The sequence below is a fragment of the Oryzias latipes genome, chromosome 5, assembly GCF_053564925.1.
Source record: "Oryzias latipes strain Hd-rR chromosome 5, Olatipes_Hd-rR_3.1".
Taxonomy (NCBI): Eukaryota; Metazoa; Chordata; class Actinopteri; order Beloniformes; family Adrianichthyidae; genus Oryzias; species Oryzias latipes.
In genome coordinates, this window is record NC_136241.1 from 9,959,180 (window position 1) to 9,971,183 (window position 12,004).

The following is a 12,004-nucleotide window of genomic DNA, read 5'->3' on the forward strand; positions in this document are numbered from 1 at the left end:
TAGTGTGAGCGGCTCCCAGAAAAGCCCTCGGTTAGTATGCTGAGCCTCAAAAAGCAAAACCAAAGCAGACATGGACGCTCTGGGGCGGAAAGCTTACCTTGTCGGTCGGTGGCGTGGCCGTGGTAGAGTGTCTGCTGACTCTGGCGGATTGCAGCTGTGAGAGGAAGGTCGGCCTGCATCACCCACTCCTGACTGCCATTTACTACCGGCTCTGTCGTCATGGACACAGAGTGCCGTTTGGGTACGTCTTTTGTCAAAGTGGCCAGAGACTGCTTGGCCTGGAAAACACAAGAGTGAAAGTCCCAATCATCCATCCATCCATTTGCTTAACCCACTGTATCCCTTTTCGGGTCATGGGAGCCTAACTTGGCAACTGTTGGGCGAAAGCGAGTACACCCTGGACAAGTCGCTAGCCTGTCGCAGGGCCACACACCCATACACAGTCACAATTAGAGACAATTTAGACTACTTAATCAACCTATGAAGCATGTCTGTGGGAGGAAGCTGGAGCACCCGGAGAACACTCACACATGCATGAAGAGACATACAAACTCCACACAGAAAGGTCCCGGCTGGGATTTGAACCAGGGTCTTTTCACTGTGAGTTGAAAGCGCCAACAAGACCCAATCAGTTCTTACTAACTTCAGAAGGGGGTCGACAAGCTGCAGACACCATCCCAGAATCCTTACGAACCAGTGGTGACCATGGGATCTGGATCAAGCTGTGTCTTTAGTTACCCACAATCCCCAAACAAAAGACTCACAACTGTAGACAATTTCGTGAAGATGACATTTGAACACACTACTTCTTGTTCCTCTGTCATCGTGCTTATTGGAGTCTGATGCTCCTCACTGCTGTTTACAGTGCATTCTTTCCATGTGCCTAAAAAAATAAAATCTAACAAACATTCACATCTATTTACAGTTACATAAATGTATTTTATCAAACTACCCACTATGAACAGAAATCATACAAAGCAGTTCTGAAATTGAAAAGCAAATCTGGTTTTTGATTCAGTTCTTGAGCTGTGATGAGCTCAGATGCTAGAGGCATTGATTTTGTCTCTTTTTAGCACAAAGTAAGACTTTTTCATCCAGGAATAGAGAAGCACATGAATCATATCTGAATAGGCTCAAAGTCGTGCAGGGTCCCTCACCATGGTGAGCTCGGCCTCCAGCTCTTTAATCCTGTTCTCCTTCATGTCTAACTGACAACGCAGGATGTTGGCCTGCTCCGTGGACTCTTTGGTCTGCCTCTTCAAGTCCCATTTCTCCCTCTCCAGCATGTCCTTCTCCTTTGCCAGAGCTTTAACTGCATCCTCACTCTCCTGCAAAACCCACAGAGTTCAACAGTCTAATCAACACAAACTCAAGAGGACCAACCAGCAGAGAAGAAAAAAAACCAACAGGATCTACCTCACATTTATGTCAGGAGAAAATTCTGGATGCAAAACCAAAAAACAAAATTGCAAAATGCAAAAACAAAATTTATTCATGTTAGCCATAGATGTAATTATTTATTCATAATTGTATATGCATATGGATGCAAGTTGATAAGAAAGGACAAATGCAGAATAAAATGTTACCAAAAGTAAATGTTTGACAAAGATCTTACAGCGTATGCTTTAATAAATGAGCTCAAATCTACAAAAACCCTTTTAAAAAATATACTTTTATGACTTCTTTCTAGTAAGAATCATTTTGTTTTTTGTATTTTATGGTGGTCCTAATACTTTGTCATACTAACCAGCTTAAAATGTGTTTTAAAGTTTGTTTAAAGAGAGCCGCCAAACGGCCAGAAATTGCACCTTTTGTTTTAGGGAGAAAGTACGGGAGGCATTTTCAAACTGTTTCCTCCATCTCTTTTATTCATCTGCATTTCTATCTTATACTAAACAGCTCAACTTCAACATAGATGCTAAATTCTGGGACATTACCTTTCTGTGTTGGTCGTAGTTCCGGATGAATTCCCTCAACTGCTCCTCTCTGTTCTCCAGTGTTGTGTACAGTTGCTGCATCTGACTCACTAAGTCAGCCTTCTCCGATTTTAGTCGCTTACGGTCAGCTTTCATGGCTGCAGTGCAGAGATCAACACAATAACCAAGTCAACAGCACATTTTGACCAAGAAGGTTCACTGTTATAGTCACCAAGCCAAGCAAAGAATTGTAATTGCAGCAGAGAACCACAGGGTGGCACCCTGTCGTCTGCTTGGTAGATGTTTTTTTCTTTTTTTGTAAATGTATTCAATGAAAGAAGGAAATGATCCTCAGAAAATTATGTAATCATCTCAAGAAACTTAAGTGGCACTTAGTCACTCAGTTGATGAGCTATTCTCAGTTGACACACAAAGACTGATTATTTTTTTATTTTTATAAACAGAAATACTCTCCAGCGAGCAAAAACACTCACACGTCTCTCCTGACAGCTTGTGCTCAACTAACAGAAAGGCAAGCCTGGAACCTGTACTTTACATAACTGCACACTTGTATCACCCCGGCTGCATTCCTCCAGTTTGTGAACACCGCATCATGTTTGTGCACCTGATACTCAAACCTGTTTTGCACCAGTTTTTTTTGGTGACGGTTGACGTGCTTACAGTTAAGCGCCTCTGACTTACAGAGAAGCAGAGAAAAACCATCAAACGGAATCCCAGATGCCTTTTCTGTTTTTTGTTTTTGATGCAAGAAATCACGTGTCGTGTCTGCTTTACTTTACTCTGCTAATCTCTGAGAGAACAATAAACAAGGTAAACATTAACGTTTCAGGGTTAAGCTGCAAGAATACTAATACAAAAGAGAATCGTCTTTGGTCTACTTGGCTGCTTATAAAAAACGACAACCATTTCTCAAACTGAGTAACGTCTACTTATGTATACACAAAGAGATCTAATACAGTGCAGCTAGTCATTTTTGTCTTATGACTTAGTGGTACGCTAACCTTCAGTTATGAGACATTTATTATTTAGTACAACAGAAAGAGAATGCCGCTGCAGCTTGGATCTATCGTTTGAAGAAACAAGGCAGCCAAAAGGGGAAATACAAAGAAGTCTAACTTAGATTAAAGACCCACTCCAATCATGTTTTGATTTGTTATAATAGCGTTTCTTAGTGGTTATTTTAATTATAGTTATATCGTTTTTGGCCAAAACCAAGAACTCTTGTGTTGCTTTCTAGGACATGGTTTCTGCAGAACAGCAGGAGTTTATAAGAAATTCACCTACAAGTTGTGGGCGGGACTACTGGCGCAGAGTATGCCCACCCTATTCCCATCATCCATCTGTCAGCTTAAATCCTGCTACTTTACAGGCCCCTCACGCCCCCCTACCTAACATTATAGGTACAACAAACATGGTGAGTAATATTGGAGCTATCCAACCATATAGTATTGAGTCAGATTCCAGCTCAGACGAGAAAAACAGAGAGGTACATGGATCTAGTCATCTACAAATGGATGCATCAGAAAGCAGCGGGGCAGAAAGCTTGTGGCTTGCCGTAGGAGCTTCTGCATCATACCTACAAGCTTTTTCCAATTGCATTTTTTGTCTGCTTCTGATTCACAATTTGAATAAAGAAATACTAAGAAGTATAAAGATTTGTTGTCTTTATATATGTCCTCCATCATCAGCAAAATGCCACAAGAGAATTTAAAAATCAGCAGAAGTATGATTTTCATTTTCTTTATATTTCACTTTAAAAGAACAAATGTATGAAAGGTCCTGTCGTTCTTGTAATGAAAGTTAAGTGCAAACATCTGAGTTAGGTTTTGTAACTCAAATCCAAGTAATCAAGTAAACCAAGAAGAAGTTTTGCGTCATCAATGATCATCACATTGACTTTTTGCAATTTCTTCTTATGTTTAATGTTTTGTTTAATTTAAAAATGCGTCTTTTAGCAGATTTCTTTTCTGAAAGACGTAAATATCATTTATCTGGAGCACATGTAAGCTTGATGCCACTTTTGGAAGACGATCCAAAGCCTCCACACAACGCCAGCACATGCGTATCTGCTGCCCAAGACTTATGTAGTTGTCAAAAACAAGCAGCTGTGGTGGATTGGCGGAGACCGAATGGCATCTGTGTTGGCTCCTGACCTTGTAAGACCTCCTTGGCACGTTCCAGCTCCTGCTCCTTCTCGCTCAGCTGAACACGGAGCTCTGTGGCGGAGAGGAGATTGGCAGAGCAGCCTCCTTGGGTTTCTGCCATGTCTTTACTCAACATGTCCTTCATTTGCCTCAACAGGTGGACCTCCTCTTGAAGCTGGGCCACCTCCTCCCGCAACAAGACTAGGGGGGGGGAGAGAGAGAAGAGGGAGATATTTATGAAATGCTGATGAGGAATGTGAAAGATTAGAGACGTTCACAGGAGTGACAGATACCTGGAAGAGGGATTAAACCTGAGAGAGGAATCTTAAAAGCATCAGAAAGGAGAAGCAAAAGAGGAGATAACGACTAAAAGATAAACATTTCAAAGGATGACAAAAATGTTGGCACAAAGTCATCAACATATGATCATCATCGATGCTCTTATTGAGGAGACAGCTACATATGTTTTAGAAATGACACTAAATGATCTAGAACCAGTTCAGGCAAAGCGTGCTTAAGCTCCTCCAATGTTGTGTTCAGTCTTGTGTGTTAACCCACGTGGGAAAACCAGCGAGCAGCTCGGGGCAGGAAACCAAGGAGAAAGCGCAAAGGAAAGACGAGTCATAGAAGAGCTCAAACTTGGAAAACATTTTAGCAAAAGTGAGGCAAGGAAAAAATCAAACAGCCAAATGAACCGACAAGAAGCCCGTAACAGAAAAACGTTTGAGGAAAATCAGGATGCATAAAAAAAAAAACGATGCTAAAATTAAAAAAATCCACATTAAGTAAAGTTTGAAATTAAGAATTCCAAAAAATTTTAACAGTGGAGAAATGCTAGATTAAAGACACTGAAGTCACGTAGAGCTGGATGTGGGATTAAAAGTCACACATGTAGGTAAATATTGCTTTTTTTCTCCCAGATTTCATTTTGTATTTAAATTCAAATTCCTTAAGAAACATTTTAATTGGCTCTTCAGTGGTGAACTGCCTTGCCCACCACAAAACTCTGCCAGGCTTTAAAAAAATAAAGGAAGAGATTTTTCTGATCATGCAAATCCATGTAAAACTGCAAGAACTTCAGGAGACAGTGTGACTGTGAAGAAGTCACACTGCGTCATCAATGATCAAGAATGGGCGTGTATGAAGAAGAGGTCTCTGCAGGCCTGCAGACAGATGCTCTGGGGCTGCAGCACCTCTGATAAGGGGGAAAGGACAGTCCATCGCTCTCTGTCAGCGCAGAGGCACTAAAACACCAGGCAGCTCTGTCCTGCATCAGCCTAAAGGACTATATTACCCAGAAAGAACTGTTTTTCATGTCCCCATAGCTTAAATCCACCATTATATGTTTAAAGCAAGGCTCTGTTTCTTGTCATTGCGGCGCAGCTGCTGTGTTTGATCAGTAAGGAACTGGAAATTTCAGAAATGGGTCGTTCTGGGCATTTTTGTTCCAATCTACAAAAAAGAGGTCACTTCAAATTTGTTTTAAATCAATTTGTGTATGGGAGTAGATTCCTTTTTTTTATTCAAGGGTGTAGTTTTGAAATGTAAGAGCAAACTTTAACAGTGTAACGTTCAGACGTGGTTGTGCTTAAAACTCTTCTTTTGCATTAAAAATGCTGCATTTGTGCTGTTCAGTTGACTCTGCCATCACAGTGGGCCACTCAGTTCCAACCACACGCTTTAAAAACCTTTATATTCAAATCTTTCTGAGCACGTCTGATTTCTGTATGAGAAATTTCATCAGCCAATAGGATGACAGTCCAAACGGATCGATCACGTTACAGGTTACAGTAGAAATGAGGTTTTCTGTGCCCAAAATCCGTTTCTATCCCCCGAAATAGGTCTCTTTAAAACGTGTTTAGCAGTTTGCAGTATTTGTTGTCGTCTAGTGTAGAAGTTCTCAACGTTTCAACCCACGTTTTCATCCATGTTTTCTTTATCAGACCGTAATAATTGCCCGTGGCAGCCTATGAAGGAGCGATGGAGAGTAGACGGGCAGCAGAGAGGATACGTTTTTCTTTACTTGACTTTTAATAAATACTTGTATTTCTCAACACACAACATATTAATATTAGAAACATTAGCATCCATTCATCCATCTGTCCATCCATTTTCAGAGCCCAATGAATCCCTTTTTGGGTCATGGAGCTGTTGGAGCCAACCCAGCTACTGTTGGGCAAAGGTGGGGTTCACCCTGAACAGGTCACTAGATTGTCACAGGGCTGCACAATCACACCTAAGGACAATTTAGATCAACCAAATAACCCATGACGTCTGTCTTTGGACTGTGGGAGGAAGCTGGAGAACCCAAAGAAAACCGACACATGCACGAAGAGAACATACAAACTCCAGACAGAAAGCACCCACCAGGAATTTTAACCAAGGCCTTCTCGCTCTACGACATTTTTAAATGTTTAAAACACTCTAACCCTTGTGCAATCTCAGATGACCCCACCCTTACATTGACATGTTCTCCCTACCATGACAAAGTTGGATAAAGGTGGAAAGATTTCATGTAATCCATGGACACCAGTGAAGATCACAAATCATTGAAGAAAAAAGGTTCAGCGCACTGTCTAGTGGGTCTAGATGACCCAACTCCCAATGTTAAAGTGCCTAGGATAGTACAAGGGCTAAAGATCTCAAGGAACCTTCTCACATTAAAGAGAGAATGACATTTCTTTCTTGCAAAGAAGCCGTGATGGAGCAGAAACCTCCTCTGTGTGCGGAAACTGCTGTGATCTACAGGGGATCACAGAAGCAGCAGACAGCAGGATGGATCCACTGGTATCTGCTTTAAGCTGTGAGTGATGGAGCCGTGGGCTTGGCCAAGCTGCAGAGTTGTCCCATTTAAGAAGACTCGAAGCTCAACTCCCGGCTCAGCAGTGGCCCGTTTAATGAACCTCTGGGTGAGGCCTCCTGTTAGAGCGTCTCTTAAAGCTGCATCGAAACAGGTAGCTCATCTTCCCGGCATGGCAGATGGCTCTAAAGTGAGCGCGCACATGCGTGCCTACACATCCGACAGCTCAGATGGGCTTTACACCCACGATTAGACAGGAGAGAGGGTCAGAACTGTGTTGATTGACAGTCAAAGAGCTGAACTGGTCTGCTGTAAAAAACATCTAGGCTTAAGGTGGACCTATTAACATACATGAATGATCAAAGATTTCTAGAGGGCAGTGGGCTGCAAAAGTAAGCTCCACCAGACTGTAACTTTAAGTAACTGCCCTTGTGTTTTAAGGCACTATAAGTGTTCTCAGAGCCCCTAACAGGCCCTCACTGCCTTCCATCAATGAACAATACTTTGCTAACTGATCGTTTTTCTGTAACTGATCTGAAAAATGATCAGATACTTTACTCAGAATGGAACCGGTAAAAACCGCTGCTTTGACTCTGGTGTTAAGTTCACACCAGGCTTTGCAAATGTAGTAACGGTTTTAAAGTTGATCATGGAAGGGAAATGAATAATGCCGTTTAGTGCCCAGCTGGAATTATATGACACTAAGCCTTTTGTATATCAAAATAGAGTGGTGAAGGAAAAAACCTGGACAAAAGCTTTTCAAGATCTGCACCTCTTCAACATGTCACACCAAGACTTTTCCACAGTCTCTGCGACAGTCCAGTGTGAACTCCACATGCTAAAAGGTTCAATTTTAGGCCCACTACTTTTTAATCTATATATGTTGCCACTGGGGGACGTCATCAGGAGGCATGGCGTTTGTTTCCACAGCTATGCTGATGACACTCAACTCTACATCGCTGTGTCTCCTGATGATGAAGAGTCGGTCAACACACTCTTAAAATGCATTTTAGACATTGAGTCATGGATGGCGGAGAACTTTCTACAGCTAAACCAGGACAAAACAGAGGTTTTAGTGATCGGTTCTGAAGACAAGAGAGAGATAGTTTTATCTAAACTAAAGAATTACAAAACTTCTCAGTGTGTGAAAACCTGGGTGTCATTTTTGACTCTGAGTTGAATTTTATCCCACAAATTAAAAACATCACAAAAACAGGATTTTATCATCTAAAAAATATATCCAGAGTCCGCCCATTTCTCTCTCTTGCCAGTACAGAGGTGCTAATGCATGCTTTTATTACCAGCAGATTGGATTATTGTAATGCCCTGCTCTCTGGTCTTCCCAGAACAAGAATAGCAAATCTTCAACTGCTGCAAAATTCAGCAGCACGCGTTCTGACGAGGACCAGGGGGCGGGAACACATTACACCGATTTTAAGATCGCTGCATTGGCTCCCTGTGCAATTCAGAATTGATTTTAAAGTTCTTTTATTGGTTTACAAATGTTTTTATGGTCTTGGGCCTTCACATTTATCTGACATGATTTTAAAGTATGAGCCCTCGCGGACCCTGAGGTCCTCTGATACAGGCCTTTTGGTTATCCCAAAAGTTAGAACAAAAACGTACGGCGAGGCCTCATTCAGTTTTTACGGACCTCGCCTGTGGAACAGCCTCCCAGAGAGCCTCAGGGCTGCAGAGACAGTTCATGTTTTTAAAGGAAGGCTTAAGACCTACCTTTTTAATTTAGCTTTTAGTTGAATTTTAGGATTTTTTTTTTATTTTATTTTTTATTATTATTATTATTATTTTTAATTTATTATTATTATTATTTTTAAATATTTTAATTAATTTATTTTTCTTTTAACTAGTTTTATATGTGTATGTAAATACATTTATTTATTTATTCTATTAATTTTTAAGACGCTCTTACTATTTCATATGCCTATTAAGGTTTATGTAATTATTTGTTTTTTGTCCATGTTTTATATATATTTTAATTTTATTCCTTTTACATTTTATTACACTCCAGTGTTTCCCTCTGAGGGATCCTCCACATCAGTGACTGACCCTTCTCAGTGAGCGGGGTCGCTGCAGTGGGATCTCCTGGGTCTGACTCTTTTGATCGGATCTGGGGGGTTCTGTGGTGGTGTACTCCGTGAACTTGGGTTGGGGGGTCGCTGGTGTGGACATGTCCCCAAACTATCGTTTTCCCACCTCAGGACAAAGCCAGGTCTCTACATTCTATCATTCTATCACTTTTTTATTTATTTATTTATTTAATTATTTATTGATGTGTGTGTGTGTGGGTGTGTGTGTGTGTGTGTTTTTGCGGGGGGGGGGGGGGGGGGTTGTCGCACGGTTTGTCTTGTCATCTTGTTTTTAAATTTTATTGTATTTTATGCACAGCACTTTGAGTGACATCTGTTGTCGAAAAAGTGCTATATAAATAAAGGTTGATTTGATTTGATTTGATTTGAAAAGCGCGTTCAAAAACCCGCGTTAAACCTGCTGTTGAATGCCCGACATGTGCCCGATGTGTATTAAACGTTTTGGGGGAAATTTAGTGTCAAACAGCTCTCAAAATTATAAAATCAGAAATCAATGGTAGTATGTTTGCAAAGAATGTGTTACACATGTAATTTATTTAAAAACCACCTCATATTTAAAAAAAAAAGGCTTTTGGCTAACTTCGGTGCATTTTCAGAGATGGTTTTTAAAAGATGTACTCCAATGAAAGTTGTGTTTTTGTCTTTTTTTTAACATGCAGCATTTTCTCATGATGCAGGACACATGAAGAATTTAAGATTAAAACGTTTCTAAGTATTTCTGAAAAAATGCTGTTCTGAAAAGCTCTCAGGGGGGACGCAGCAACTGAAATGAGCAAAGCAAAGTCTCCCTGCTCCGCTCCATTCAGATTCATCCACTTGCAGACAAATAGATCCATCGTCTGAGCTGACATCTGGCTCGGCACTGTACAGCTGGATTGCTCCAATATTTCTCACCATTTTTGTTGCACCGCTAACATTATCTGTGGGTTGTGAAGGGCTTGATAGCTAACCCTGATTACAGAAAGTTTAAATTAAAAAAAGGAAGCTAGTAGAAGAATGTTTAAACAAACAGTTGATGGGATATCAGTAGAGGCTTACTGTCCCATCAACAGTCCCGCCCACAACTCAGAGATTAATTTCTAATGAACTCTTGCCGCTCTGCAGAAACTATGTTCCAGAAAACGACACAGATTTTTCGATATGGACTTGAAAGACATTAAAAGGCCAGTGAGAACACTTTTAAAATCCGTCAAAAGATTATTGGACTGGTTCTTTATTGTGTGCAATGTCCCTTTCCAATAAATGAATGGGTAACACTTTATATTAAGATTCCTTAACAAGCTCTGTTAACACATTAACAAGCATTATAAATGAATTTATAAAGGTGTTAGTAAGACAATTATTAGTACAACAAGTCTAATAAGGTTTATTAAATTACTTAGTTAACACATTTACAAGCATTATTATTAGGATGTTTTTAAGATGCTAATGATGCATTTACTGATATTATAGGTGCTAAACAAATGTGTCAGTGTTAATAAGCTTAATAAGATTTATTAACAACCTTTGTTAACAAATTAAGAAGTATTATTATTGTTTGGGGTTCTAGTAAGATATTTATTAGCATTATAGACGCCTGACACAAGCCTAAGTGTTCATAAGCTTAATACGTTTTATTGACTAACTTAACAAATTAATAGGCTTTATTAATGTGTCAGATGCTAGTAAGATATTTATTAGCATTATAGATGTCTTGCAAATACCTGAAAGTATAAAGTGTTACCAATGAATGAATTAAAAACAAATAAATATTTTTCTCTAGCGATAGACTGGCGACCTGTCCAGGATGTCTCCTGCCTTCATCCACAAGATGAAGATGAATGAATGAATATTTTCATACAACAAACATGCTCATGGTATCACCCAAAACAGATGCTTCCTCTAACCACACTGCAGCAAGAAAGGTAACAAAAACACTTAAACATATATATATATACTGTACATTGCAACTTCACACAATATGCTTGCTTGTCACCATAAGAAAGCAGTGTGTAGTAACCAATGAGGTTCAAAAGAGACACCATTTATAAGAATCCCCCAAACTTTGTGAGACAAAGCCCATAAAGAGTCTGCGGTGACAGCAGCCAACTGCTCCTGCTGCAAAAGCTACGATGATCCTGGATGTCAGTTTTCCACCGCAGTGGTGTGGACAAACCCTCCACCGTTTCAGACAGTGCGGCAGTTCCACCCAGCTCTGAACAGAAATAATTTCACATTCATTTACGATGAGGTATTAGCAAGAAAAAAAAAGTGTGACTTGGAAAGGAAAAATGTCGACTCTGTTTGATGTTACCGCGTGAGACGAGCATTTACTCCATTACTGCTGTGCAATATGGCTGAAATGGACACACATTCTCTTCCTTTCATAAAATGAGACCTTTAAAGCTATTCTCTACATCAAATGAAGACCTTAGACTACTTTTCTCAAGCATTCTACTCTTAAACCTTCATAATGTTCCATCTGAGATGCTGATAGAGGTTGTTCAGGTGAACTGTTTACTGTTAGAACGGCATCTACAGTAGTATTTATGCAGATGAATTTAATAATCAACCTCTAAATTAGATAGATTTTTTATTGCTATGCAAAAACAAGGTATTAAATAAAATATGCTGACACATTCTATGCAAACAGGATCTATTTAATATATTAAACAGATTACTTTTTTTTTTCTCAAAAGCTCCTCTCCTCGAAAAAGAGCACCGGCAATAACCTCTTAAAGTCTGCTTTAGATTCAGAGGTTTATAACAAATGTGGACAAATATGTAGGTTTGAGTTTTGGTTGATTGAAGGCAATTGTGTTGGCCCGAACTGTTAGCCTCACAGAGAAAAAAGCTCAGATAGTCTCTGTAGAGACCCTGGGGAGTTAAATGATGTAATACCCACCAGACCAGATGAAATCATTCTTATGTTCAGGCACAGGGTGTTACATATCTCGACTTTCACAACTATGTGTAATTTTGTGTAATCGGGGGTCAAAGGTTGTGCGTAAAAAGCTAAAATCAGAAAATAAAAAT

At 40.0% G+C, this 12,004-nt stretch overlaps 1 protein-coding gene across 18 annotated transcripts in view; it reads right to left on the minus strand.

Moving 5' to 3' along the window:
- Positions 1–12,004, minus strand: part of kaznb (kazrin, periplakin interacting protein b) — a 128,071-nt gene that overhangs the window by 12,585 nt on the left and 103,482 nt on the right. For all 18 annotated transcript variants that reach the window (XR_002290188.2, XR_013655936.1, XR_013655934.1 and 15 more), the window contains 4 exons: positions 4,091–4,282; positions 1,938–2,074; positions 1,158–1,328; positions 98–278 (listed from right to left, as the gene is read on the minus strand). Coding sequence is in view for 12 of the 18 variants with exons in the window: in XM_078947047.1 (XP_078803173.1) it covers positions 98–278; positions 1,158–1,328; positions 1,938–2,074; positions 4,091–4,282 (681 nt within the window). In the remaining 6 variants the exon portion in view is untranslated. The remainder of the gene's footprint in view (positions 1–97; positions 279–1,157; positions 1,329–1,937; positions 2,075–4,090; positions 4,283–12,004) is intronic.